Below are 27,253 nucleotides of genomic sequence, written 5' to 3' on the forward strand. Positions count from 1 at the left end.
TGTTGGTTCGTCATCGAGCTCACAGGCCCATCCGGTACCGGGTCTGAATCAATGGTCGGGTCCTATCTCCTGACGGGTCGAGCACAAACCATCCTTTCTGATTTTTCAGTCAAAAGGGATGTGTCGCTGTGCTGGACACGACAGGAGGAACGTACTCAGCTCCTCATCCATCGTATCGAACCGCAGCAGATGCTCATTTGCCTCGGAAAGAGAAGAAGAAGAAGAAGAAGAAGAAAAGAAAAAAAGACACATTACTTCTTCACCCTCCTCGACGCGACTCTTCCTGTATCCCTTCTCCTGCTCATTGCTCCTATTCTTCGGTTGTTTGATTTGGTAACAGAGACTCTGTCTTGCATGTTTCCTTTGATTGGCCTTGATTCCTTCAATTTCTTACTGCGAGTTTCTTCCCCAGCCATCCAGATCATGTGTGGCTTCTCTCTAGTTCCCCTCTTCTCAGATCACTGATGCCCCTCCCCTCCCCCTATGATTGGCCTATCCGCCACTTTTTTTTGCGATCTTATATGATTGTATCTCACATGGGCCGTCCGCCATCTTACTGTCGTCTCCACTCATGACGCCTTGTGCAACATTCCTTGAAGATTGATCGGCCTCACTAACTGAAAGAGTATAGAACCTCGGATTGTCTGCGCCGCATCCACCGAGAACATCAAGCGAAAACCAAGTCCTTCTCAATACTGCACTGAACGATGCATGCTTCCTTGCTTGGTATGTTTACTTCATTGTTCGCCATGAACCTGCTTTTGTTGGTCTGAAAATGGAAGGAACTGACTGACATGTCCGACCTTGCCTACCCCAGGCATCTAATAGTCAGTAGTCTTTCGTGAAACCACCTGGCACTCAAGGCTCGCGCAGCTTAGCAATTCATCTCGATACGTGCCATGTCCTTATCGGACCTTCCTTGGAATCATCTCGGCCCTTTGAACCATTTCCCGGGTAGGCAGGACTTGGCCTTCACCTTATATCAACAAGATCTTCACCCTGCTACTTTTCTTAATCCCGGATTCTCAAGCTCCCTCTCCTCTCGTTCTACACCACGGTACAACATGAATACCTTATCGCCCGATGAAATGAAGCGGTTCCAGGAGCTTTCGAACGAGTTCGCACCGGACGTCCAGGTGAGCCTTCCCTTGCCGGCAGGACCCTGTGTACAGTCAAGCCCAGCTGACAATCGAATACGAAAGGGTCCCCTGGTGTCTGCCAAACAGTCGAGCAGTACCATAGCACTGGACTATGCGAATGCCGATCCCACCTACGCCACAAAAACCAGCGTATGAATTCACGGTCTACTCTCTTCCATCGAACAATGTGTGATCTGACATGTCATGGAACAGGCGCTCGCTGTGACACATCCTTTCTCGCGTATTATGAAGGGGGACGGAAACTGTGGCTGGCGAGGTGAGCCTCGAAGCTTGGCTTTGACAACTCTCCTTATGCTGACATTCCGACAGCGGTTGCGTTCGGCTATTTTGAATGTCTCTTCAATCTTCGGGATACGCTGCAGGTGCACCGCGAATTACTCCGGATTAAGTCTTTGAGCTCCCTCCTCGACCAGGTCGGCCAACAGGAACATTTGTATGAGATCTTTGTGGAAGCCACTGAGCAGGTCTTCACCCAAGTTTCAGAAGCCATCCAGAACGGCGCACGCGACGAGTCGTTTCTGGTGGATGCTTTCAACATTGAATATAATTCGAGCGCTATCATCACACATTTCAGAGTCAGTGAACCCAGAGAGCTACCTATACCCCACTGCTTTGTCCAGGCCCCGAGCTTGACGGCTGACAATTTGTGACTTGGTAAATGACAGCTCCTCACAAGCGCCTGGATGAAACTCAATCCTCATCGGTATCAGGCGTTTTTGTCTCTGCCCCTAGATCAGTATTGCGCCACACGAGTCGAGACGGTGAAAACAGAGATCGATGAGGTCGGGCTCCAAGCATTGGTCGATGGTGTGATTGAGGGATCTGGGTTCGCAGTGGAGATTCTGTATCTTGACCGCAGCGCAGGCGATGCGGTCACCCCACACCTGTTGACACCCAGCCGATCAACCTCTGCAACGATTCGACTTTTGTACCGCCCGTAAGTTGGATCGGAACACTATATGAAGGGTTGCCGAGTTAACAACCGTGTCATAGTGGCCATTATGACATCCTTTACCGTGTCGAACCGACTGTGAATATGGAACCCGTGGTTGCTTACCAATACGGAATGACGACCAATTTCTCTCCTTGGGAACAAGGCGCTCTCTCGTTCGACGTGAACTCTAGTTTGATGTCGATTCCTGGCCTCATGATGGACCCTTCGTTTGCCATGGCACCTGCCGCTCCCGCGCCCATGTCCCCGGCACCATCGAGCCCCTACCGCGTATCTTCGCCCCATGAGATGTTCCCGCCTGCCATGCCGAGTCCCCCATCTGCTATTCCTGTATCAACGCCATCACCCCCCAGGATGTCTGGACCGCCGCCGCCAATGAACTCGTTACCCAGTCGGTCGTCTGATGGACCCCAGATTCGGCTGAATCCCCTGGTCATGAAACAGAACCTTAACCACTCTCTTCCTGTCACCACACCATTTAAAAAGTGAGTCGGCTGTTGGTTCTTGTGAAGACCAGCGTTTGAATGCTGACCCCATTGTTTAGCTCCCCGTACAACCAGGCCCACTTTCAGAATCAGGACTTTGAACCGATCCATTGGGAACCCAATGAGTCTCGAAAGTAGAAAAACTCCAGGAGAAATCAGCCGGATAATGGATCCACTTAGGTGGTACATTTTGCCTCGACTGACCCGTGCCGTCACGACTTTGACCGTGGAGACTGTTCCAGGCCTCAATCCCATCCCATCCCGATGTGACTATTGGTCTTCGAACAGTGTTTCTTTATGCACGCGATGATTTATGCTCTTGCCGCAACGCATTCTTTTTGTCTATTCCATTACTCTAGCCTGCTGGTGAGGTGGAGATGTGTTGGTGCATCTCGCGTGGTTTCCCCGTTTAGCGCTTTCCTTGGGTGTTGCATCGGTTGAGCGTGCTCGGATGACTTTCGTTTCCAATTGTTTTTATATTATCTCCTTGTTCGTGTGAGGGCGGCATCGTCGCGATTTCAGAGGCATCTGACCAGTAATGCACGGAGGCGGATTTCTCGTTGGTAGTTTCTCAAACAAAGACAAGAATGACTCCCATCTCCATACTGTGCTCCAGCGGGTTGCTGTCTACGTGATTGAGTGTGCATGTCCTACCGGTTATCCAGCGATTGAAGAGATGTATTAACTCGGCAGGTTCGGGCTGAGCCGAGCACCAGGCCCCAGTCAATTCTGACACCTCCAGGTGCATTGAGATTAAAACAAGAGAATTTCTAGATACGACAAGCCAAGAAACACCAAAACTCCAAAGGCTAACAATAGAGGAGAGAAGTTTGAGCAGAGGGGAGTGATTCGAGATGAACAACCATCATCATCATTCGCGGGACAAATTATCCCTTGATGGAACGAAACAGCATGGTAGGCAACGCCTTAAGCACCTGCCACAGAAAGAAAAAGTTATCGGTCGTGACGGCGCTTTCATAACTCAGGCTCCGCTCCGGCACATCCGCCATGGCGAGGATGGTCTTGACAAGGGGTTCGGCAACGATAGTCCTGAGATACTGGGCGACGAGATCATGGCCATTGGTAATGCCGCCTATATGTTATGTTTGTCAGTTCAGTCCCCCACTGCTGGTCTCAAAATACGTGGCACTACCGATGAAATTTTGTGTTTCCAAGGAAAGGACAAGAGACGGGAGAGAGAAAACATACCACTACACCAAAGATTGCCATCGCGCACCACCCGCCGCGACGCATCCCACACCGCCACGTCGGGAAAATTCTCCCTCAGCATGGGCACGAGCATGCGCGGGCCCGTGGCGCGCTTCCCATTGGCAATACCGGCGTGCGCGACGACCAGGATGCCCGTGCAGATACTCAGGACATGCGTGCCAGCGTCGTGGTGCGCGCGCACGAAATCCAGGTACGCGTCGTCGGGGACGGTGGAGGGTTCCGGGCCGGGGATGAGGAGGATGTCGAGGGCGTGGGGCTGCACGGCCTTGTCGGTGAGGGAGGCTGTGAGTTGCAGGGAGAGGTTGGAGGTGGTGTCCTGGTGGGTGTTGGGGCCGGATTTGCCGATGTAGTGGATTTGGACGGGGCGGCCGAGGTCGATGAGCGGTTTGGGGAGGGAGCAGGCGGAGAGGTAGGAGGGGTCGATCATGTAGAAGAGGTCGACGGCGGCGAGGTCAAGGAGTTGGACGGTGTTGACCAGGAGGACGCCGATGCGGAGTGGGGGGGACATTTTGATGGTTGAGATATGAGAGATGAGAGATGGTAGAGATGGTAGAGATGAATAGGGGGAGAGAGAGAGAGAGAGGGAGGGAGGGAGGGATGGGGGGTATAAAGAGAAGGGGGGGGAGGGAGGGAGGGAGAGGGGAGAGAATGAGGTTATAAAGAGAGAGAGAAAGAGAGACAGTGTAGTGAGTGAGTGAGGGTATGACATGCAATTGAGTTAGAATGACAGCAGCCTCAACCCTGGATCGACCGGAAGGGAAAGTAGTTTCAATGGTGAAAGCTAGACTCTCAGGGATTCCGACCCTGCTGGACGGGAGAATGCGCAGAATTGAGCAGATATCAGATATGAGTTATGACACTGGTGATTCTTAGGACCGATGGTGCCTAGTATTACTGGACTCTACACATCATACGGTTTCGGAAACATCTCTTAGCTGCTTTCTCTTTCTTTGTTTCGAATCAGAATCAGCATCACCATCATCATCATCTTTTGTTATTGGTTCTCTATCATTCATCATCAATGGATACAGACATACAGTATTCTCCAAGATGAAGGAGGTTAAGAATGTGCCTTGTGATGCTACAGGCAGATCACACAGGTCTGGTGGCTTGCAATGGTTTCATCAATCCAGACCGACTCATGCGGACTTCTTTATCCCCAACATTCCTGTTAGTAAGTCATGGATTTTATATGTATAGTATATTGCTTTGTTCTCCCTATTAAGAGGCTTAGAGGCTAACCATCCACTCCCAGCTCTTTCTCTCTCCCACCCACCATGCTTGGCTTCTGACGTGAGACATGTCGATCAGCACTCTACCGCATCACAACTAGTCTACAAGCCACAATCCTCTCCAACCGCTCTGTCTCACCGTCTCACTAAGCAGCAAGGACATCCTGACCTACTTTTAACTGGTTACATGGCGTCAAGCAAGGAATGTAACCCGAATGGAGCAAATCCTCCATCAGAGGCTCACAACCATCTCCCCGCATTTCGTACCCCATGTCTCTACTATCTACTCTCCCTGCCCCAACGTAGCGCGTCAGTCGTCACTCGTGGGACGTGGTATCGCTGCCGATCCGATCATCCATGTGTGCCCTTCTGTCAGTTAGAAGCTTTGGAACACGGAGCACACAACTCCGTTTGCCGAGAGAGTTGTTGTTGATATCATGGCGGGTTTGTCCTTGAAGTGCGGAGATGGTTGTTGATTTACAACTTGCCTCGTGCGATGATATCCGACATCGACTTTGGGAAGCCAGAGACAGAGAGCTTGTTGTGTTATTCGCGGTATCTACTGCTACTAAGCGAGCAATATGCCTTCCGACATGGTCGACACGCCCCAAGGGGGCTTTTCGCTCATCTATCAGAATCCCTATCTCCTAGGAGTCGCGTCGGTCAGTCGGATTGTGCTTTCTCCTTTACGAAAAGACGGCTGAGAACTAACGACTAGACCGGCAGTTCTCAACCCTCGGGGGGTTGCTCTTCGGCTATGACCAAGGTGTCATCTCTGGAGTCATCACGATGGAATCCTTCGGGGCGCGATTCCCTCGTGTCTACACAGACAGTGGCTTCAAGGGATGGTTTGTGTCGACACTTCTGCTCGGTGGGTTTTCCTTCTGCTACCCATCTGCAAGTGATACTCATGTCTTGCAAGCTGCTTGGTTGGGCTCCCTCATCAACGGGCCCATTGCCGATAGACTGGGTCGCAAACATTCAATCAACATAGCTGTTGTCGTTTTTGTCGTTGGCTCAGCCATCCAGTGTGGTGCAGTGACTATTCCGATGCTCTTTGCTGGTATGCTACCTGGTATAAGTGCCCGATAGCCGGTACTGATTTGTTTAGGTAGGGCTATCGCAGGACTGGCGGTTGGTCAGTTAACGATGGTAGTGCCACTCTACATTTCAGAGGTATGAGCCCCAGAGCAGCTCAATTCACAGGGTACTCACGAATTACCAGGTTTCTGTGGCCGAGATCCGGGGTAGTCTTGTTGTTATCCAGCAGCGTAAGTTCCCTCTTTTTGCTCTGCCACTGCAATACTAACCAGACTCGCTAGTTCCTATCACCATCGGCATTCTGGTTAGCTACTGGATCAACTATGGCACCAATTACATCGGCGGATCGCGCTGTGCCCCGAATGTCCCCTACACCGGTACATCCAAGTCTTCGCCTGTCTTTGATCCCTACCATGATGTACCGTCTGGTGGCTGCGAAGGCCAGTCCGAAGTCTCGTGGAGACTGCCATTGGCACTTCAACTCGTACCAGCCATGATCCTGGGACTAGGCATGCTCTTCTTCCCCGACACACCCCGATGGTTGATGATGAAGGAACGCGACGAGGCGGCCTTGCACGCACTATCAAAGTTGAGACGGAGCGCAAGGGACTCCCCGGTCCTTGTCAACGAGTATCTTGAGATCAAGGCTTCGATCATGCTGGAGAACACGTTTGTACGGGAGCATTTCCCTAACATGTCTGGGGTGCGATTGCATGCTGCCGAGGTGAGTTCGTAGCCTCTCGCCGTCGATACAGTTTTTCTAACTTGAGCCAGTATCTATCTTTCTTGACGACGTGGGTGCGCTTCAAACGCCTGGCGATCGGCTGCACGGTCATGTTCTTCCAGCAATTCATGGGATGCAACGGTACCCCGACCACCGCTTCTCTCACAGGATCCTTCCACTAACATTTATGACAGCGATGATTTACTACGCGCCCACAATCTTCGCCCAACTCGGCCTCGACGGGAACACAGTAAGTCCATCCATCCTCGCAGGCGACGGCTATCTCTTGACGCGCGCAGACCTCCCTCCTCGCCACCGGCGTTTACGGCATCGTCAACTGCCTCAGCACGCTCCCCGCCCTCTTCCTGATCGACAAGGTCGGTCGCCGTGCGCTCTTGATGTCGGGGGCCGTGGGCACCTGCATCTCCCTGGCGATCGTGGGCGGGATCATCGGTGGCTACGGATCGGATCTCGTAAACCACAAATCAGCCGGGTGGGCCGGCATCGCGTTCATCTACATCTACGATATCAACTTCTCGTATTCTTTTGGTCGGTTCCCCCCTCCCCTTCCCCCTCGCGGTAACCCTCTGTGGATTGGGATTTGGGCCCCCTGGGAGGGCGTTGCTGACTTCATGTGTGATTAGCACCTATCGGCTGGGTCCTGCCGTCGGAGATCTTCAATCTCTCTATTCGCTCCAAGGCCATCTCGATTACGACCTCTGCGACCTGGATGTGCAATTTGTATGTTCCTTTCAATGCTATGTGCATTTAATTCATATATTCATGGCCGTGGCTTGCCTGGCCTGGCCTGGCCTGGGCTGCGCCATCTTGTGCTGGCTAACACTATTCTCTACTCTAGTGTCATCGGCCTGGTGACCCCGGATATGCTCGAGTCCATCACCTACGGCACGTATATCTTCTTCGCGGCATTCTGTCTCTTGGCTCTGGCATTCACGTTCTTTTGCATCCCAGAAACGCGTGGAAAGGTTCGGTCCCCTCCTCCCCCGCCCCCGGCAAGGCCCCAGCCCATGGAAGTGTGATCGATATATCAGGCTAACATCAAATACGGCTGCTAGACCCTCGAGGACATGGATCTCATATTTGGCGACACGGTTGCCCACGATGAGAAGGAGCGCATCGTGCAGATCGAAGCCGAATTACGGGGGACGCGATCTGTGGATCAGGATCTCGATAAACGGCCGTTTGCGCAGCACGCTGAACACGCCGTCTAGTGTTTCTTCCGCTGTAACTGGGGGGAGATTCTCTATGTTCTCTGTTGAAGCTTATGATTGATGATGAGGATAAGGGATCATTGAAACCCCGCATGTGGCGTAAAGTTCACCCAGTCCGAGAAATCCATGCCCCCGATATTCAGCTCTTGGTCCACGTCCGGAAACATACTCCCAAACATGGGATTGTTGAGCAATTGGTCCGAGAACTGCATCAGGATCGGCGGCTGCGCAGTCGACCCCTCGGTCACGGCGGAGGTGTAGGCGGGGGAGCAGAGTCTATTGACGACGTCCAGGCAGCGGGTCGCGAGTCGGTTGTTGCTCAGCGATGGGTGCGTGAGCAGCTTCTTTGTAGTCTCCACATCCTGCAGCCAGGCGGGCGCGTCTGTGCTGGTGGGATCGGTCATGAGCAGGATGATGGGGATCAAACCCGCCTGGAAGAGGAAGTACCTGTATTCCAAGTGTTAGAAATCAAATTCCACGTGTTGGTATGGCCCAAAAGAAGAAAGCAAAACGTACAGCATATACCAAGCCCCCAGTCTCGTGCAGATATGATTATTGACAAAATCAGAGATGGAGGAGATGGTCCACCGTGCATGTCGTAGACAGAGCATCCTGCACTCCGTTTCGAGCGGGTCCTCGGGTTCCGGCGGCGAGTTGGGGTTCGGCGTCCACCTCCTCGACGCCCAGCGCAGGAGAATGGGCCGATAGAGCAAGATGCGCAGATTCCAGTCGCGCCACATGAGCCTGTTGCGGACGAGCGCGAAGTTGTCCGACTCCGGTGTGGTGATAGGCTGCTTGAAATAATGCGGGAGTCCGTTGTACCACTCCTCCATGGGGGCCTGGAGACTGAGGGTTTCCTCGGCGGTGAGGCTCGGGGTGGAGATCAGGCGCTGGTAGACGCTGTTGGAGTGCAGGTGGAATTTTGCCTGAGCGATCATGCCGGAGTAGACGGTGGGTCCGTTTACTTCGGGTGGAAGCGTGGTGGTGGTTGATGTAAGGGCCTAGTCTTGATGTCAGCACTTAGGTTCATGGACCCGTATCTGTAGAGGAAATGCGTGCTACCTCATCATGAATGTTAAGAACGTGCTTTGAATCCATAACGCTATCCTCCGGTAAGAGAATCGGTCTGCCAAAAGTCTTCGCCGCACCGCTGTCGAATATGTACACGCCCCACCACAGCCGTCTCCTCATCTCACGCTGCAGAAGGCTGATCTTCCATCCTGGAAACTCCTTGTGAAGCCCAAGACTCATCGCCATTCGGACAGCCAGGCCCAGGAAGTTCCAGCCGGTGTTCGGCTTGTTCCTTTTCTGTGCATAGTTGCTAAGAAGTAACAGGGCCAGGATGAGGGTTAAGTTCCCCGTTTCAAACACGGATACTTGCTGCAGATGGCTTCTGGCTTCCTGGTAGAAAGTAATGTCGAGGTCTGAGTTATCATCTCCAATGCTCCAGGCTCCAAGCGCTAATATCGCATTGAGGAGGATCTGCCACGCCTGTCCATGTGGGCGGGGAATCTGTTCATAGAATTGTGCTTTGAAGGTCGCTTCATGTACAAATGGGTAGCTGGTGTGGTAGTTGAGGAAGAAGGCATCCATGAAGGCTTGCTCGATCAGCCCGGAAGGCGCAGTGCTTAGAAGTTGGCTTTTCAACGGCACTCTTGTTGTCAGGTTTGACTTGTTCGGTTCTGAAGGAAAGTTGAGGTCAAAGCCATGTTTCAGCAATGCTCGAAGAGGCACCACACTTGAAGAGGCCCCTATAAAGAATCAATAACCACGGAGGATATTTGGGACAAGGGGAGAGGGTAGAAAATAACGGACCGAAATAGCCAGTTCCTTCGGGTTTGATAGACAATGCGGCCATTCCATCAGTCAGGTCGCCTACTGTGATCCTATTCTCTGCCCAGTCAAACCCGTCCGCCTGTTGCGGAAGAGCTTCTGGAGCTGGCTCGGTCCGATCTGCCTCCACTTTGGCCGGAGTCGAGTGCCTTGACGAGGACTTGGATGAAGTCCCAGGCTTCTGCACGACATCTTGGTCTTGGAGCAGAGAACGAACAGTGGCATCCAAGTCGCCGCCAGGAAACAGTCTCCCCAGTGCTGTTTCAAAAGCCTGCAGGCGTTCTTCAACGAACGTTAGATGTCTAATCGCATCAGTTAGCTGTTCTGTTACAACTGCAGAGCATTGGAGATACAACGCACTGTCGAGTCAGAGGACTCCGGGTAATCTTCGGGCTGTAACTGCACTCCTTGTTCAATTGCTTGCACTGTGCACAGACTGGTCGTTCTTTGGAACACTGGCGGATGTTAATTGAGCTTCACATTGCGGAGATGAAGGAATAGAACATACCCTAGACTTTCGCATGCGGCACTCATCACACTTCAAGGAAGACGAGTCAACAACCGAGACTTTCTGGCTTCGGACAGTCGAACGCGGTGAACTTACAGCATAGGAGTGGGAATCACGAGTACTGGCCATTTTTAACGAAAGTGGTTTCTTTTCTGATAAAGTAAGTTAGGTGTGTGTCGTATATTACACCAGACTGGTGGCATCTGAAGGAACAGAATGGTTAGCTATCAGAGCTGATCTTTCCTTCATCTTTTCTTTGACTGTCCCCGCCACCTCTGTGGCCAAGGCTGACCTCAGTTGGATCTCAATACCAAGACAAGAGGCATAGACATCCGCAGAGGAGTTCGTGGGGCTAACTCACGATCGGCATAGGAACAGGAGTATATGATCCACGCTTCAAGGACCGCACAACGAAGACGGACAGATGAACGGACCTTCCGAACCCATAGGGAGGGAAATAGGAGAAGGCTGCCTTTGATGATTGAGCTTTAGATTTCTGCGTACTGCATCACAGCTTCACGATCACGATCACAATCATGATCATGATCATGATCATGATCAAGCTGAACTGAGGAGTTCCAAGGTGAGTGTGGGGGAATCCGCAGCAGTCAGGTGATGGGCGGAAAATTTTGTCGAATCGCAACAATGCAAATGTTCTCTCCTCAGGCACGTTCGAGTACCAGGTTCAGGTTGACAGCTGGACAGAATTGTTATTTCCTGTGCGAGACGAGGAAGAAATACCTCGTGGACATCGGTTATATAGTATTCTGTTACTAGAAGAATACTAAATTCTCCTTGATTGATGCAATGCTTCCTTCGACAGCCAATTATGTATGGGCTAGCATACATCAATCGGTACGGCTATAGTTCTCAGTAGCTACAGTATTCTTGCAGAGGGACTACAACGTGAACAATAATACGGTAATCTGGACAATTCAGACGTGGTTAGATAGTATCAGTGTGTTGGACAATTTGCTCCATCTGATGGTAGTCATAGCCTCCTGCGATTAAATGGATCTACGCGTACTCGAACCCACATCTAGTGGACGAAGTATATTTTGAGAGAACTCCCCGTCTACATATATATCTGGACTTTGAAGTCCATAGGTAACCATCTTCCATCTCCCTTGTTGATCGACGGTACCAACATTTGTATTGGCCGCTCTAGTTTCTGTGCAACTTACACAACAAACTAAAAGAATCTATGTTCAGCGACATCTATCATCGCCTTTGAGTGAGGCATCAACAACCACACCGGTGAGGTGCCTGAGGCACCCAAGGCACCAATTGAGATAGCAGCCAATCAGTCATACTACTCACAGGACGTTTTGCTACACAACGTCATCCTCCAGACACTATTCAGAAAGAAGAAGAAAAAAAAAAAAAACACTGCACGATTAATTTTAGAGGGACCTCATTGTCAAACCCACCATTTCAAGTCACCAATCGCGCACAGGTCCTTCTATCACTGAGAAGCGAGCGGCCTCGAACCATGCCCTCCCAACCAGCAATCCCACCTCTCCTCTCACCATATGTTACCTCCCTGCCCCAGTCATCCCTCACCGTCCTGTCCTCCGTGCTAGATGCAACAGGAAACTGGCTCGTCCTGCGATTCCTCCACGCCGCGTTAAGCGCGTCCCAAGGCTCCGTTGCATTTGGCAGTGATGGGGTAGAGGGGCAGAAAAAGCGCAAAGTTGTGCTTGTAAGTTTTTTGCGGGGTTGGGATTTTTGGAAGACAGAGGCAAAGAGATTGGTGAGTTCGGCCTCCCTCAAATGATTCCTTTCTTCAGTTACCAGAAAATTTTCTTATTTGGCTGAATCGCTATTATTTCGTCCAATATCTTTAATGATCTAACGCGGTGTTCATACGATTAGGGCTTGGATCTTGCGCGCCTTACAGACAAAGGCCAATTCGCCTTCGTTGACGGACTGTCAGAACTATTATACACACCTACCCCAACAAGAGCTTCGCCAATACCTCCACCCTCGCCTTCGCCTTCTGCCATTCCTTCCAGAACAGTTCTCCCTCTGCGCTCCGCACCTGGCGCTGTCCCGGGACGAGTTCCGCAGCCTCTGTCGCGGCCGAGCCCCGCGGTGTCCAATACAATCCCGACCACATCTGAGAATACGTCTACAACGCGACTACACTTTTCAGGGAATGGCGTGCCGGCGCTCGATGCGATCGAGAGGGATATCGCCGGTGTGATTGGACACCTGAAAACCCCCAAGGCTGGCGACGAGGAAGAAGCTGAGGTATTACTGATTCTCGACCAACCGGATCTGCTACTCGCGGCCACGGGTCCCAACAGAGGCATCGGCGCTACAGAAATTGGGGATTGGATCATGGGATTACAACAGGTACGGTTACCCAGAGGCTGATCCAGGCCTAGCACCCCGAAGAAGTTTGTTCGAGGACTTGGCTAACCTCAGGAATGATAGCATGCGTATGCAACCGTTCTGACTCTTGCCGCCGATTCGCCGTTGATACACAACGCCTCCGCGTCTGCGCCGCAATCCGCGACGCCATTGGAAGTGGAGCATGCTGCATTTGCCATTGAATCGGCCCACCGGGCTGAGATTGTGATGCAGCTGCGCAGTCTTGAAACGGGAGCAGCGCGGGACGTCAGCGGCGTGTTAAGGATTAGTAAAGGAGGCGCATGGGGCAGAGGTGACAGAGCGAATGTTGAAGGCGTCTGGGAGGAGAAAGAAGTCCTGTACTTCATTCAACGGGACGGAGGCGTCAGGCTCTTCGGAAGAGGAGAGTGAAAGGCATCTGGTCGCAGATGATAGACGAGTGTTCGACTCGGGCAGCCGATGTGGGCAAAATAGATGACATAACCTGGTTGTTATAGAGAAGTAAAAAGGAACCTGTACAATGCGTGAAAATGGGTAAATTGAGCAAGGCAGATCATAGCATTGGAAAAAAGTATCGCAACACTGTATCTGCCACATGGGATATTCGCCAGCCATAAATCACAGAAAGGAACTCCATGCGTGCATTCCCCTTTTGACTCTCCGCTCGGGGAAATTCCAGGAAATTTTTCATCGGTCTTCCACTTGTCGTCAAATTTGTGCCCTTTTATTCTTTGATCTAGAACAGAATGCTATGACGGCAAAAGAAAAGACCCGTCCCAACACCAACTCCATGGGAAAGCGTCATTTTCCGCCTTGCATTGAAACCGGTTTACTTCAAATGCCAGGCCATATCATACCAGCCCTCTCCAGCCTCCGAGAACGAAAACGCGACGTCGAAATTGATTTACTGGCTCTCGGGGCCGCGGGCGCCCTTGGGAGTGCCGGCCTGGAAGCCGTTCTTGAAGCGGCGGTGGACGTCCTTGAGGTGGGCCATTCTGCCGGAACCGGTGGTCTTTCTGCGCTTGGCCTTCTCGCTCCAGTTGTCTGTAATATCAAGAATCCGTAAGCCAACGATCCAAATACTCAAACTCCTAACACATCGTGCTGTGAATGGGCGACCGGCATTCGACCGAGCACGCGTTCAAGCAAGAGAGAGGTAATTCATATCGGGGAGTTTCGTACACTTGCGAGTCTTAGCGGCGGGGTAACCGCAGTTGGCACAAGTCGACTTCTGGATGTGGAAGGAGCGGCGGCCTGGATGTTCCAAAACGAAAGTTGTTAGCCCATCTGTTTCGTATCCCTTCGTCCCGGCTGTTCTTCAACACCGTCTCCCAGATGGAGTTCCGCATGTATTGTTCCGCCGAGACAATCTCGAAAAAAGGTGTAATACTGACCACAACGCCGGCAAAGGGTGTGGGACTTGTTGTGGCGCTTGCCGAAGCTGGAGGTACCCTTCGCTGTGATCGGTGTCAGTCTGCTAAATTCTCTCGAAATGGACGGCCAACGGCGTTCGGCGGGATATCGAGGTTGCACGTACTCATCTTGAATTAAGGAACTGCAGAATTGACGCAAAAAAATTAGCACAAGAATTCCCCTAAGGTCTCAAAAACGGACGGCAACACCCTGAGCAGCAACTTACCTGGCGATTCCGTTGAAGGGCTGGTTGTCGTTGTCGTCGTCGCTGGGCGGTATCGAAAGTTGCGCTGAGATCTGGGGCGGGTGTCGCTAAGCGAGTTGTGGTATCCAGGGCTTGTGCCCTGGTCCCGTGATTCTTCACTTGTCTAAGTAGATCTGACAGTCACATGACCGAGGTTTATTTCCGCCCTGCAGACTAGGCACTCGACTATTCCAGGATGGGACTAGCCGCTTCAAATTAATGCTAGCCTTCTTCGTCCTTAGTCCTGTATGTTCTAACATTTTGGAGAACACTGCCATCGATAGGTACCAAGCTTGTAGTAGCATGGAAAAATAGAGCAGCACCGCTCAGTTCTATATGCACGCTCGAATCCCCTACTAATATTGATCTTGACTTAAAAAGTAAAGCTATATTTCTGTTTATAATCAAAATGGGTATTGAGTAGTCGAACCATAAAGAAATCACCTAACGCCCTTTTCGATATGCAACAATGTGTGAAACAATCAGAATATGAACGAATGCTTGCTGGTCTTATCATCATTCCTTCCCTATGAATGCAGCCATGGGATCCTCAGCGGCTAGACGGCTCCGCTTGTAGGACTCTATCTCTTCCTCACTGATACCGGACTGCAACTCCATCATTGTTCTCTTCCTGGGGTTGATGCTGGAGTCCGCTTTGCGGGAGTCGCGGTCGTCGGCAGCATCGGCAGCATCTGCAGCATCAGCCTCGGGATCGTTGCTGGTCTGTTCGTCTGGCTTGGGAGTATGGTTGGCGTCTCCCTCAGGCCCACGCAGCAAGCCTTGCGCTCTCATCTCGGCTTCCTCAAATGCTTTCTTGCCATCTTCTCCTGTACAGTAACTGTTCTTCACGGTTGAGTAACAGCAAGCGTAACCCCACTGGAAGTCTTGCCACCAACTACCAAATACAGTTGTATGATTGTTCACCATCACATCCTCCGGATATTTGGACTTGACTGCGTTCTTCGGCGCACCCTTGATGGCACCAGTCTCGTCATACTCAACAAATTTCTCGTTCTCGATGACCATGGCATCTCGTAGGGGTGTATGTTGGAGATGTTCCTCGCCACCGTATTTCGCCAGCAGAGCCTGCCGCTGGGCTTGACGCTTTGCCTCACTTTCAGCCTGCTCCCTCTTCCGCAGAATCTCACCAGACGTAGGGTTCGCCTGAAGATGAATCTTTCGATTTCCACGCTCCTGCGACTCCCAGGCATATTTTTGAGCTCTCTCAAACTCGGCAGCATCGCCGGAAGCCCGAACGAAGTTTTCCTCGGCAACAAGTGCTGCAGCTTGATCATCCTGCGCACCCATGTCGACCATTCGCCGTGTCTTCGGATCATATTTCGCCGAATCGAGATCAAGATTAAGTAGATATTTCGCGGTGTCCTCTCGGATTCGCAGGTTGCGAGTCGCAGTACTTTGTTGTCTTCCCATATCCGATTCCTCTGCGTAGCGGGCCTCTTCCGTAGCAACATCCTCCTCGTCGCCTTCGACATCTGTAATCAACCGTGTCCCGTCAGGATCGTCGCTTTTGGTAATGCGCTTCAATTTTTCGATCTCCTCGTACTCCTCCACCACCTGCTTGTATTCGCTGGGATCATAACCGTTCCACCGATCTCTTTTGGCATCCCATCCCAGTTCAACATTCTGTACTACCTCGTCTGCCTGAATATCCTTGCCAGTCCATTTAGCACCAAGTTTGCGGGGTCTACTTAGACACTCTTTCGTTTTATGTGTCATGGCACCACAATTCTCGCAAGCGCCTTTGCGATACTTGGTGGCGGCTGGACCAGCGCGCTTCCCACGGTCGTACCATCTCGATTGGTCTGTTGCTTGTTTTTGAAGACGTTGATGCTCGAGGTAATCGTTAGCTGACGACTCATCGTCGATATAGAACGGTTTCTTCGCGATGAAGGATGGGATATATTCGTTGCGCTCTTTCGACGCCACGTCAGCCGGTTTTCGCGACGACATTATGATAGCTTTAAAAAAAAGTGAGGAGTTGATATTGCAGCCAGCTGAAAGTTTCGGGATGTGAGGTTCAGATTAAGACGCTTCGTGGAGATCCGCCACCTCCGCTCTTGCTCTAGACTGCCAATCCTGCGCCGGTCGAGGTTGTTCAAAAACGGCTCATAATACCGGAATGAATCACGTGACTAGGCGTTTCCATGTGCTTTGACAACGCGTAAACTCTCTGTCACGAGCAACAGTTAAGGCGACAAACATAGTCGCCGGGGATCCTTGAGATGCGGTCACCTTTTGCATGCCAATGACATGACATTCGATCTACTTACACGCGTCATGTCGCAGACAGCACTCGCTGTCCCCAACCCATCCGATGGAGCCCTTCCAAGTGCGCCTCAATTGCGTGGATCACTATCAAGCAACCCCATCAGAATTTGACCCCCCTCTCCCCTACAGGGATGGTGCAGTTGGGAAATATGACAAGTCTAAGGTACCTGTGATCAGAATATTTGGCGCGACAGAAACCGGCCAAAAGGTCTGCGTTCATGTACATGGTGCATTCCCTTATCTATACATCGAATACGACGGACCTTTGAACGCAGAGCAGGGTAAGTTTTCGATGTGTCCTATTCTATATCATTATTAGCTATTTGCCTCATCTATCCATATAGTTAGCTCCGCGATCAGAAGCCTCCATCTCTCCATAGACCATGCACTGGCGCTGAACTATCGTCGCAATGCATACGACAAGAAGACAGCGTTTGTTGCTCATATTACCCTGGTCAAAGGAGTTCCCTTCTACGGCTATCATGTGGGGTATCGCTTCTTTTTCAAGATCTATCTTTTGAACCCCGTGTATGTGACCAGGCTAGCGGACCTCCTGCTACAGGGCGCTGTGTTGAAGCGCCCTTTCCAGCCATATGAAAGCCACCTGCAGTATGTCCCGCAGTGGATGTGCGACTATAACTTGTATGGCTGCGCGTATATGAAATGTAGCAAAGCCAAGTTTCGATCTCGCATCCCAGAACTTTTTGAATTAACGGATCTTTCTTATCGGTGGCATGATCGCTCTATTCCACCCGACTGCATTTCCGATGCAGCGGTTCTACCAAAGCAGAGCCACTGTTCCTTAGAAGTGGATGTCTGCGTACAGGACATTCTGAACCGAGTCGACATTAAAGAAAGACCACTTCATCAAGACTTCACTGAGATGCTGAAGCCAGTCACGCAAAACGAACGACTGGTTCCGAGTATGGCGGGTCTATGGCAAGACGAGACTCGCAGGCGCAAGAGGCGGATGGGATTAGATGATTTCGGCAGTAGCCCGTTTGGTCCTGAGGAATTGATGTCGTTGTCAGCGGAGCCCAGAAGCAATTCCGAGGGTGGATGGATCCATGAAGAAGAATTCCGTCAGTTGGCATCGCAGATTGTTGCTGAAGAGCGCAAAGACAGCGATGGGGATATGACCCCGGATAAGTTTTTGAAGGACAATCCTTTTGAGAAGACAGTAAAAACGGCATTGGAAAGTGTTGAAGATTTCTTTCCAGACAAGATTGAGCACACTCAGATGGAAATGCGACAGTCTCTGATTGCAAATGGTGAAGACGAAGAAGCGGAGGTCAACGAGAATGCAGTCTTGTCTGCCGAGACAGACATGAGCCTAGAGGGCTCGGCTGATTACTATTTTTCCGATCTCTTCTCGGAGGAAATTGAAGCTGAAGAAGCTGGTGACGAGGTTGATCAGTGTTCAGAGGATGGCTTCAGCAATATGATATTTCCAGGCTTCCCACTCGGGTCTCCTGCCAATCCATCAGATGGTCAATTCAATGATGAGGCGATCGGCGAGGAAACCGAAATATTCAAGAGAAGACTTAAACGCTCTCAGTCTGAATCCGGGGAGATTGCTGGTGAAGCCCCATACAAAAGACTACGATTTCTTGAGAACAATGCGTCCCGTTCATCAGACAGGCACCTGTCAATGCAGGTTGCGGATTTACGCGTCGCTAATGACGACCCCGCGCCAGTCAAGAAAGTGCTCCCCCAAGCGACGCCGCCATCCTCACAGCAGAATGTTCGGACGAGGATAAACGGGGAAGATGGTAAACTCAACTTTCCTGTTGTCAAAGACCCCAATGATCCCATGACAATCGTGCGCTTCAGTCAAGATGGCGTCTGTTCTTCCAAGGGGATGCAGGAACTCGACTCTCTGGCTACTTCTGAATCCCATGGGAGTGCTCCGAAAATGACCAGTGAAAGCGACCCTTCCTCCCAGCTACCATCCTCCTCCTCTGGAACCGAGTCAACTTCGTCAAGCACTCATGTTTCTGAACTGATACCCAAATTGTACGATGCGTTCAGCATTTCTGACCAAACAAAGGTGTGCTGCTGGCGGTATCTACCCCCTAGCGCGAGCGAAGTTTCTTCAACGCTTGCAGAGTATGGATATCCCTATGTTGTCTATACAAAGGCACATTATAGCAATGATCGGGATGTACCTGATCGAGCACGAGACTACGCTGGTCGTACATTTCGGCTAGAGGGTAACAGCATACATTATCTGCCCCAATTCGATCCATCGGGGCGGTCTCCTGCGATGTATGGTGAGCAAGCTTCAGTATTCAAGGATCGGTACCAACAAGAGCAAATTGATCAACAACTACGAGAGTCTTCCACAAGCAGAGTATGGGAGTTTGCTCCTGTACCTCCCAGCCGTGCCGAAGTCATGGAATGGTTCGAGAAAGAACAATCTCAACAGAAGACTCAAACTATTTCCAGTAAAGAACAAGCCTCTGAGCCATTGTCGAAACCCAATGCTCTCTCTCAGATCGAGGGACCAACCCAAAAGAATGACTATGGCTTCAAATACTCTCAGAAAGGGAAGTCCACCAGCGTCGAGCATCACACTCAGTATATGAGCTCCATGAGCTTAGAAGTACATGTGAATACACGAGGGGTACTTCTGCCTAATCCAGAAGAGGATGAGATATCATGCATCTTCTGGTGCATCCAATCGGATGGCGAGGATATCGATCCCAATGGTATCCTTCCTGGTGTGCACGTTGGAATGATCGCTCAAGGAAATGATCATGAACCAAATATTTCAAAGGCTCTACGTATCGAGCTCGACTATGAGCCCACAGAACTTGATTTAATCAATCGATTGGTAGATATCGTCAGATACCACGATCCTGACATTATCACAGGCTATGAGGTTCATAACAGCTCTTGGGGCTATCTGATTGAGAGAGCTAGAAAGAAATACGACTTCGACCTTTGTGACGAATTATCACGGGTGAAATCACAAGCACATGGGCGATTTGGGAAAGAGGCCGACAGATGGGGCTTCAATCACACATCATCGATTCGAGTGACAGGTCGACACATGATCAACATTTGGCGATCGATGAGAGGCGAGCTGAACTTGCTACAGTACACCATGGAAAATGTAGTATATCATCTACTGCATCGCAGGATCCCGCACTATTCGTTCCGGGATCTCACAGCGTGGTATGAGAGTGGAAAACCTCGGAACCTGCTGAAGGTCGTGGAATACTTTGTTTCACGCATACAAATGAATCTTGAGATACTCGACTCAAACGAGTTGATCCCGAGAACCAGCGAACAGGCCAGGCTTCTCGGCATTGACTTCTTCTCCGTCTTTTCGAGAGGTTCCCAGTTTAAAGTGGAGTCTCTCATGTTTCGAATCGCAAAGCCGGAGAACTTTTTACTCGTTTCTCCGAGCAGGAAGCAAGTCGGCCAGCAAAATGCCCTTGAATGTCTTCCTTTGGTTATGGAACCCCAGAGCGACTTCTACACAAGCCCTCTGCTTGTCTTGGATTTCCAATCGCTATATCCTAGCATAATGATTGCATATAACTACTGCTATTCTACATTTCTCGGAAGGGCACGTCAGTGGAGAGGCCGGAACAAGATGGGTTTCATGGACTACAAGAGACAGCCGCGAGTATTGGAGTTGCTGAAGGACAAGATCAACATTGCACCGAACGGTATGATGTATGTGAAGCAGGAAGTACGGCAATCGCTTCTCGCGAGGATGCTTGCTGAAATATTGGAGACTCGAGTGATGGTGAAGACCGGCATGAAGATGGACAAGGACGACAAGGTACTGCAACGACTACTCAACAACCGACAGCTTGCTCTCAAACTGATTGCTAATGTCACATACGGGTACACATCTGCCTCTTTCTCCGGACGGATGCCTTGCTCGGAGATCGCGGACAGTATTGTCCAATCGGGTCGAGAAACGCTGGAAAAGGCGATTGCTCTCATCCACTCTGTAGAAAGATGGGGCGCGGAGGTAGTCTATGGAGACACAGACAGCCTCTTCGTGTATCTGAAGGGGCGAACACGCGACGAAGCCTTCAATATCGGGGAGGAGATTGCCAAGACTGTCACGGACATGAACCCACATCCCGTGAAACTCAAATTTGAAAAGGTTTACCATCCATGCGTGCTCCTAGCGAAGAAGCGGTATGTTGGCTTCAAATACGAGCACAGAGATCAGAAGGAGCCCGAATTTGACGCAAAGGGCATTGAAACGGTAAGACGGGATGGCACACCCGCCGAACAGAAGATCGAAGAGAAGGCACTCAAGCTACTTTTCAGAACTGCAGATTTGAGCCAGGTCAAACAGTATTTTCAGAAGCAATGTGCCAAGATCCTACAAGGAAGAGTGTCGATCCAGGACTTCTGCTTCGCTAAAGAAGTGCGACTCGGCACCTACAGTGAAAGAGGGCTGCTCCCTCCAGGTGCTATGATAAGCACGAAGAAGATGGTTGAGGATCCCCGCTCCGAGCCACAATACGGAGAACGCGTTCCCTACGTAGTGGTAACCGGAGCGCCAGGGTCACGGTTAGTCGACCGCTGCGTCGCACCCGAGGCACTCCTTCACGACGCCCAGCTGGAACTGGACGCTGAGTATTACATCACAAAAAACCTCATCCCTCCACTCGAGAGAATCTTCAACCTGGTTGGCGCAAATGTCCGCCAATGGTACGAGGAAATGCCCAAATTTCAACGCATCCGCCGCGTGGAAGGCGCAACCACGTCTGCAGGGAAGGACGCCCGGAAAACACTGGAATCCTATATGAAATCCTCCTCGTGCATCGTCTGCAAATCCAAGCTCGACGATACCGGCGTCCCAGTCTGCTCTGACTGTTTACTGCAACCGCATATCTCACTCTTGTCTCTGGTCTCACGCCAGCAGCAGGCGGAGAAGAAAAACTCCGACCTGCACCGTGTATGTCGGTCCTGCATGGGGATTCCACCCGGCGACGAGGTGACATGCAATAGTAAAGACTGCCCTGTCTTTTACTCGCGGACCCGCCATCTGGCTAATTGGAAACATACTAGGGCATGCCTGGAGCCCATTATCAACCTCTTGCAGGACCAGAGCCAGAGTGCTTTGGAATGGTAAGCTCACAGACCATTGAAAATTATGAGTAATTCTGGGGACGGTGTTGGCTTTATCTTATTCTGGTCACCTTAGAGGAGTGTATCTTGTTCTAAACAAACATTGGTGCTGGTGGTTTATGAGAAGACTGGCATGTCAAAGAATGTGTCTTGGACGGGATTATAGGATTGAATTGAATCATCTCATACGAATTTGAGAGTTTAATTGGATTCACAAATGCAACATCATTATCACCAAACTACAAACCCCATTCTAGCTACGAGCGCGTGATACCGAAAGATCCTAGACTAGATCGCTGTATTGACATCTCCATGAAATCACAGGAGTAGTAATCGAGAGCCCCCAAAGCTTCGACAGAGCAGAAGTAACAGAAACTGAAAGAGAGTCCAGAGCAACTCACCGTCAGAAAACCCTGAGTCCCTTAGCCGTTCAATATCTCATTGAGCATATCGAAGGCAGTCGGCTGGACCTCATCTTCTTCCTCAACGATGTCAATGCAAACGCCTTTGGAGTCCACATTACCAGGGCCGAGTTTCACTTCATCCTCTTGCACAGGCTTGACGTTTTCCGAGTTGTCGCCCAGCTCGAGCAAACTGAGGCCATCTGGAGCTGGAGTAGGCACACTAGCTTGGGATCTCTTGGTGAGGGCGAGAGGGACCCCAGAGTCCATCAGACCAAAGTCGAGCAGCTGATCGAGGGAGAGAATGCTCTCCCGTCTGTTTTCTGTCGAACTTTCCGTAGCAAGTTGGGGGGATGTTCCAGACCCCACGTCGCCTTCGAAAAGCCCAAAGGGGTCGGCGTTAGGAGGAACATGAGTGACCTGAGTGCCGGTGGTATCTTCTCGAGCATTCGAAGCGGCTCCTTTGGGATCAACGCCTAGGTTGCCAACCTCTGCAGGTGTTGTAGCAGCAGCAGCAGCAGCAGGAGCAACAAATGGAGCAGGAGCAGGAGCAGGCTCAGGTTCATCATACAAACCCATCGCGACCTTACCCAAGATGTTTTGCAGAACCCAAGGGAAGCTGATAAAAGGCAGTTGGTCGATCTTGGGCGTAGGCTTGTGAAACAGCTTTTCATCATGGGGATTCTCAGCGCGGTATTTCTGTAGTGCGGTGGTCATCTCCTCATGAGTGACACGGTACATCGCAACAGCCAAGGGGGCCAGCAGTTCAAAGCTGCGGCCCCCCACCTTCTCATAACACTTCTTGCGGTATATGCCGCGGAGAGACAATGAGAGCATCCCCAGTTCTTCGTGAAACTTGTAGTCCTTACTCATATTTGCATGGCTGAGTACAAACGTGGACCAAACCTCAAATTCCGTTCTAATCTCATGCTGTGCCATGATGCGATGCATGGCGGCATCGTAGTCAGCTTTGAGGTCTCGAGCAGTCTGCATGAGATCGTCGCTGACTTGCAAGCGGCATTTCAGGATCCGTTCATCGAAGGGCATTTCAAGACTAGGCACAAAGTCAACCCGCTCCACGGCATCGTAGAGCTGTCCAAGGATCTTTCCCGAGCGGTAGATTCTTTCCTTTGGCTTGTGTTTCTTCTCCATGAAGTGCGGCCACATCTTTGGCTGCAAACTGCGCGTCATGTTAGCAGGCCTGCCCGTTTTGTTGTAATCAACGGCGTCTGAGTGGAGCTGTGCAAGCCGTATACACTTTCCCTCGTTCACGCCGTACTCAAGACGATCCGCCCACGCAAGGTGAGCATGAGCAATTCTGGGCAGAAAGTCATTCTTCATGTAAATGACGAAGAAGGACGTGATGTGGTCCACCGTCACGTCCTGATTGAGATCCTGGGCCTTGTCGCTTGTGTATTTCATGGGAATGCGAAACCAATCTTTGGGTATGAGGTCTTGGTCCCAAATCACAAGGTAATCATCACCATCCAGATCTCCACCGGAACACATGCTTGGGACATCTCTATCTCCTGTCTGTGGGAAGACCACAACATCCTTGAGATGACTCAGCTCGGGGACATTGACAGCTCTGACAACCCTGATATCACCGGGATGAAGCGATGGGTTGCGGGCCAGGATACATACTCCCTCAATGATCTGATACTTCCCGCTTTCGGGATGAAGAATCTGGACGAAAACTTCGGGTAACGAGGTCAGTTTCTTTTCACGAGGAGCGTCCTTGGCAGGAACATTCTCAAAGTAGCCCTTCAGAATACCAGTCTCATCCATGCATCCCAGTAAATTTGCTCCTTTGTCGATGGCAATCTTTGCTTTCTCCTTCAGATACTTGAGATGCCATGCCCTCCAGAGTCTCAAAACGGAAGTGACAAATGGCTCTTGAGTTCTTCTGAAACCGTCAAGAACCATCTGGCTGACAGTGAGTGTCATCTGGTTAGGATCAACATATTTCTTAAGCCAATAAATTGCCTGAGAATCACTTTCCATTGCCTCATTGAGGCTGCGCAGCATTGCTTGAAGCTTTTCGTGAAACACCTGATCAGGGATACCAAGTGAGGATAGAACAATAATGAGCTGCCGATTTAGTGTTGCCATGGAGAACTGGGACCAGCGTATGATCTCTAACCCGTTGTGGGCGGCCGCAAACTTATACTGACTCTTGCGGATGTGTACCTCGTGGCGTTGAGCCTCAGGAGAAACTGTAAGCATTCCCTTGCAGCCTCCAAGACGGAACTGGAATGCGGAGGGAGGTTCATCAATTGGGGTTTTGATCTTGAGCTCAGACGCTACCATCTGGGCGAGGAATCTTGAGATGCGTCCGACACCATCTGAGAAAGTGTAGCCGTTCCGGACGACATCATCGATCTTGTGAATCTGCACTGGACAACCAGAAATGGCTCGCGTGGTCGAAAAGCATTGCCCCAGTCTGGCAGCGTGCTTTGCGACATTGCGGATGTCATTGAAGGTTCCCATCCAAGCTCGTATGTTCGCAGCTGTGAGATTCGGCAATGGAGCGAAGAAATATGCTCCATGCTCGCGGAACTGTGAGTTGCCAAAGGCAAGAAATTCGTAACGTCTATCACCGACGACGATGCCATTTGCTAACGCTCTCTTGATACGAGTGAACACTTCATCCATCGTGTCATCCATGGTCGAATTGATGCGACCAAATAGCTTCTCATCAGTGAAGCGTACGCGAAGGAAGCGGTCTGCAAACTCGATATAGTGGCGGATCACACGGTTCGAGATATCTACCGAAGGTGTGTTGTAATAGATTGTAGTGGGCGTGATCCTGGCCGACCGCATATAGCAGCAGTATGAAGGGATCTTAGCGTGTGTCACCCCTTTCACAAATTTCAGATCGAAGATCTTCATGGGATTATGAAAAACCTCCTTCTTAGTGGCTACATGCTCCAGAAGCCTCAATGCTTCTGCTTCCCCGAGTCCAGACAGTTTGATGGCAAAACCACGGGTCATGGTGAACTCCGAGAGATAATTATGCGAGATACACACCTCAAGCTGGTACCGAACTGGGAAGGGCAGATGAACGTATGTCTCGTCTATCAGTTCTTCCAGCGAGGAAAATGCTTTGGACGTTTGCGAGTCTGTGTAATCGATCCATTTCCATATTGGTGGAGCTCTCTCCCGGCTATAATCAAGCACTGAGAAGGAGTTTGTCTTCGTCTTCGTAATGAAAATGTTGTAGTCCCTCAGGATGTTACAAAACAACAAGAATTTGCCTTTGTCATTGATATCCCTGGGATAAGTTATTCTGAACGCGTTCCAGCGACCTAGAAAAAGAACCATCAACTATGGACAAAGAGAGGCGTGACGCAGAGACGAAGGGACATACCAATGTCGACCACAGGCTTTAATCTTTTTAGACTGACTGGTAGGACGGAGAGCTCGCCAGGGTTGTGGACCACAGATGTTTGCCGATACCAGCTATCTGAGTCTCTCCAAGAGATATCATCGGTAAACGTGGCCCGGGTCTCTTGAATCCGCCGATGATAAATCGCAGGCGAGTCCAGGAAGGTCAAGTGGGAGATCATTCCCGATTGTGCATCCTGCATCTGGTGCAATTTAGCCAATTGAACAAAGGGGAGTCTAAGGCGATACTGGTTATAGCTCTCATTCGTTGGGGCCAGACGGCGCCTAGCGTTGAAGATAGGCAACTGGAAGAAAATGAACATGTCCCTGCGTTTGAGGTCGAGAACCGCATGCACATGCTCGTCCATTCCACCTCCAACAGTACGCATCGGCAGCATGGTTGTTCCATCAATCTGAACCCCAATGTCCATTGAAGCAATAGGTATTATCTGATTAAAACAATATCAGTGCTATCATCTCTTATGATCGCGGAAAGAAGTCTGTAGACTCACCACTTCTGCCGGATATGAGATGCTGGAACGAACAGGGCTTTGTACTTGGATGTCGGGTTGTTTGGGGTCAAGAGCTACAGAGATCACTTTCGTCGTTCCATCTTGGAGTACAATTTGGTATGTTCCGGCCCTCCAGAAATCTCTCTGAGGTGGTGGCCTGGTGGACGGTCAGACGGCTTGCTGAATAGAGGGTTTATACAAACCAACTCACTTGAATCGCAGCTTTCCTTTTGATTCTTTATTTCCGTGTATGTCCTCGAATATGTCTATGGATAACACACGGCCTTCTTTGCTGAAAGCTTGCCAGACAGTGTACGCGTCAGTTTCTGGTGGTAAGTTGAAAAGATTCACAGCCACCGACTCCCATTGCTTCCACAGAGCATTGAGTGCGGCTGGGTGGCGAGAAGCCCGGAGGGGTTGCTGCCGCCGTGGGGCTTGGAGTGGTGTCTTTTGACGTGTGTTCTGCTGCAGATTTTGAGAAGAGATTTGATTACGGGAGCTCTGAGGTGGGATGTTTTGTCTAGTGTTCGGACCAGCACGCCTCCCCTCTTGCAAAGGCATCTTTCTGGACCGCGAGGTTCGAGTCATGGCTCGAGTGGTCGAGAGAAGAGCTGAGCTCGAGGAGGTACTATGTGAACGAGATGAAGAGGGGGGGGCGTTTGGGGAAGAGAGGGAAGAGGAAGGCGAGGGAAGAGAACATGAGAGTGGAATGGCAGGCGAGGGCAGTGAAGGGAGTAAAGGTAACGGAGGAGCGGCAGTAGTGACTCTCCGGTGAAAGTTATGTGATTCACGCCGACGACCTCCCTCAGCTCGAGGGCGGCGGGTTGAGGACCATGATTGACACGGAGCTTTTGCATGAGATTTTCGCGAGATCCTACCTCTGTCTCCACCGCCTGGTTGGATGTCGAGGTTTGCTTCACTCTCCCCTGTGCTAGAAGTAAACACACTCGAGTCTGTCTCTGCCGTGGAGTGCTCATGTTCGTTCGAGTCCGTTTCCGCCTCTGACTCGTAGTATGCTGGAGGTACTATTTCAGCTTTTCGACAAGCCATATGTACTGCCATCTTGCTAACATAAAGAGGCTTTGTTCTTATCTCTTTTGCAACTGAAGGGCAGAAGACAGCGTTAATAATCTAAAGGTCTGAATCATG

General features: G+C 50.8%; 9 protein-coding genes across 9 annotated transcripts, besides 6 other annotated features; 4 read left to right on the forward strand and 5 right to left on the reverse strand.

Annotated features, from left to right (window-relative positions):
- The first annotated feature begins 205 nt into the window (after positions 1–205).
- Positions 206–243: a microsatellite.
- Positions 211–239: a microsatellite.
- An 821-nt stretch (positions 244–1,064) lies between the features above and the next one.
- On the forward strand, positions 1,065–2,735 carry ACLA_034680 (OTU family ubiquitin thioesterase; the record flags this gene model as incomplete). The annotated part of the gene is made up of 6 exons (XM_001270690.1): positions 1,065–1,289; positions 1,353–1,416; positions 1,470–1,735; positions 1,826–2,097; positions 2,154–2,597; positions 2,657–2,735. The coding sequence occupies 6 exons, from the start codon at positions 1,065–1,067 to the stop codon at positions 2,733–2,735; spliced, it is 1,350 nt and encodes a 449-aa protein (XP_001270691.1).
- Positions 2,736–3,484: 749 nt separating this feature from the next.
- Positions 3,485–4,335, reverse strand: ACLA_034690 (DJ-1/PfpI family protein; the record flags this gene model as incomplete). Its single annotated transcript, XM_001270691.1, has 2 exons — positions 3,485–3,690; positions 3,807–4,335. 2 exons carry the CDS (start codon positions 4,333–4,335, stop codon positions 3,485–3,487), a joined length of 735 nt encoding a protein of 244 aa, XP_001270692.1.
- Positions 4,336–4,360: 25 nt separating this feature from the next.
- Positions 4,361–4,384: a microsatellite.
- Positions 4,385–5,640: 1,256 nt separating this feature from the next.
- On the forward strand, positions 5,641–8,056 carry ACLA_034700 (sugar porter family MFS transporter; the record flags this gene model as incomplete). Its single annotated transcript, XM_001270692.1, has 12 exons — positions 5,641–5,721; positions 5,786–5,930; positions 5,982–6,122; positions 6,171–6,235; positions 6,285–6,330; positions 6,382–6,824; positions 6,875–6,965; positions 7,019–7,074; positions 7,124–7,373; positions 7,469–7,565; positions 7,684–7,810; positions 7,901–8,056. 12 exons carry the CDS (start codon positions 5,641–5,643, stop codon positions 8,054–8,056), a joined length of 1,698 nt encoding a protein of 565 aa, XP_001270693.1.
- Positions 7,621–7,645: a microsatellite.
- A 77-nt stretch (positions 8,057–8,133) lies between the features above and the next one.
- ACLA_034710 (putative C6 transcription factor (Gal4)) lies at positions 8,134–10,526 on the reverse strand (the record flags this gene model as incomplete). Its single annotated transcript, XM_001270693.1, has 6 exons — positions 8,134–8,503; positions 8,573–9,057; positions 9,119–9,807; positions 9,872–10,191; positions 10,250–10,344; positions 10,398–10,526. 6 exons carry the CDS (start codon positions 10,524–10,526, stop codon positions 8,134–8,136), a joined length of 2,088 nt encoding a protein of 695 aa, XP_001270694.1.
- Positions 10,527–10,930: 404 nt separating this feature from the next.
- Positions 10,931–10,957: a microsatellite.
- Positions 10,958–11,889: 932 nt separating this feature from the next.
- Positions 11,890–13,163, forward strand: ACLA_034720 (uncharacterized protein; the record flags this gene model as incomplete). Its single annotated transcript, XM_001270694.1, has 3 exons — positions 11,890–12,099; positions 12,273–12,755; positions 12,837–13,163. 3 exons carry the CDS (start codon positions 11,890–11,892, stop codon positions 13,161–13,163), a joined length of 1,020 nt encoding a protein of 339 aa, XP_001270695.1.
- A 493-nt stretch (positions 13,164–13,656) lies between these two features.
- Positions 13,657–14,293, reverse strand: ACLA_034730 (60S ribosomal protein eL37; the record flags this gene model as incomplete). Its single annotated transcript, XM_001270695.1, has 4 exons — positions 13,657–13,796; positions 13,935–14,006; positions 14,147–14,209; positions 14,290–14,293. 4 exons carry the CDS (start codon positions 14,291–14,293, stop codon positions 13,657–13,659), a joined length of 279 nt encoding a protein of 92 aa, XP_001270696.1.
- Positions 14,294–14,925: 632 nt separating this feature from the next.
- Positions 14,926–16,380, reverse strand: slu7 (mRNA splicing protein SLU7; the record flags this gene model as incomplete). The annotated part of the gene is made up of 1 exon (XM_001270696.1): positions 14,926–16,380. The coding sequence occupies one exon, from the start codon at positions 16,378–16,380 to the stop codon at positions 14,926–14,928; it is 1,455 nt and encodes a 484-aa protein (XP_001270697.1).
- Positions 16,381–16,744: 364 nt separating this feature from the next.
- On the forward strand, positions 16,745–21,808 carry ACLA_034750 (DNA-directed DNA polymerase zeta catalytic subunit REV3; the record flags this gene model as incomplete). The annotated part of the gene is made up of 2 exons (XM_001270697.1): positions 16,745–16,979; positions 17,079–21,808. The coding sequence occupies 2 exons, from the start codon at positions 16,745–16,747 to the stop codon at positions 21,806–21,808; spliced, it is 4,965 nt and encodes a 1,654-aa protein (XP_001270698.1).
- A 418-nt stretch (positions 21,809–22,226) lies between these two features.
- Positions 22,227–26,692, reverse strand: ACLA_034760 (putative RNA-directed RNA polymerase (Sad-1); the record flags this gene model as incomplete). The annotated part of the gene is made up of 4 exons (XM_001270698.1): positions 22,227–25,513; positions 25,576–26,041; positions 26,105–26,261; positions 26,316–26,692. 4 exons carry the CDS (start codon positions 26,690–26,692, stop codon positions 22,227–22,229), a joined length of 4,287 nt encoding a protein of 1,428 aa, XP_001270699.1.
- Positions 22,710–22,759: a microsatellite.
- Positions 26,693–27,253: the final 561 nt, after the last annotated feature.

Source organism: Aspergillus clavatus, genomic scaffold, assembly GCF_000002715.2.
Source record: "Aspergillus clavatus NRRL 1 1099423829802 genomic scaffold, whole genome shotgun sequence".
NCBI classification, from domain to species: domain Eukaryota; kingdom Fungi; phylum Ascomycota; class Eurotiomycetes; order Eurotiales; family Aspergillaceae; genus Aspergillus; species Aspergillus clavatus.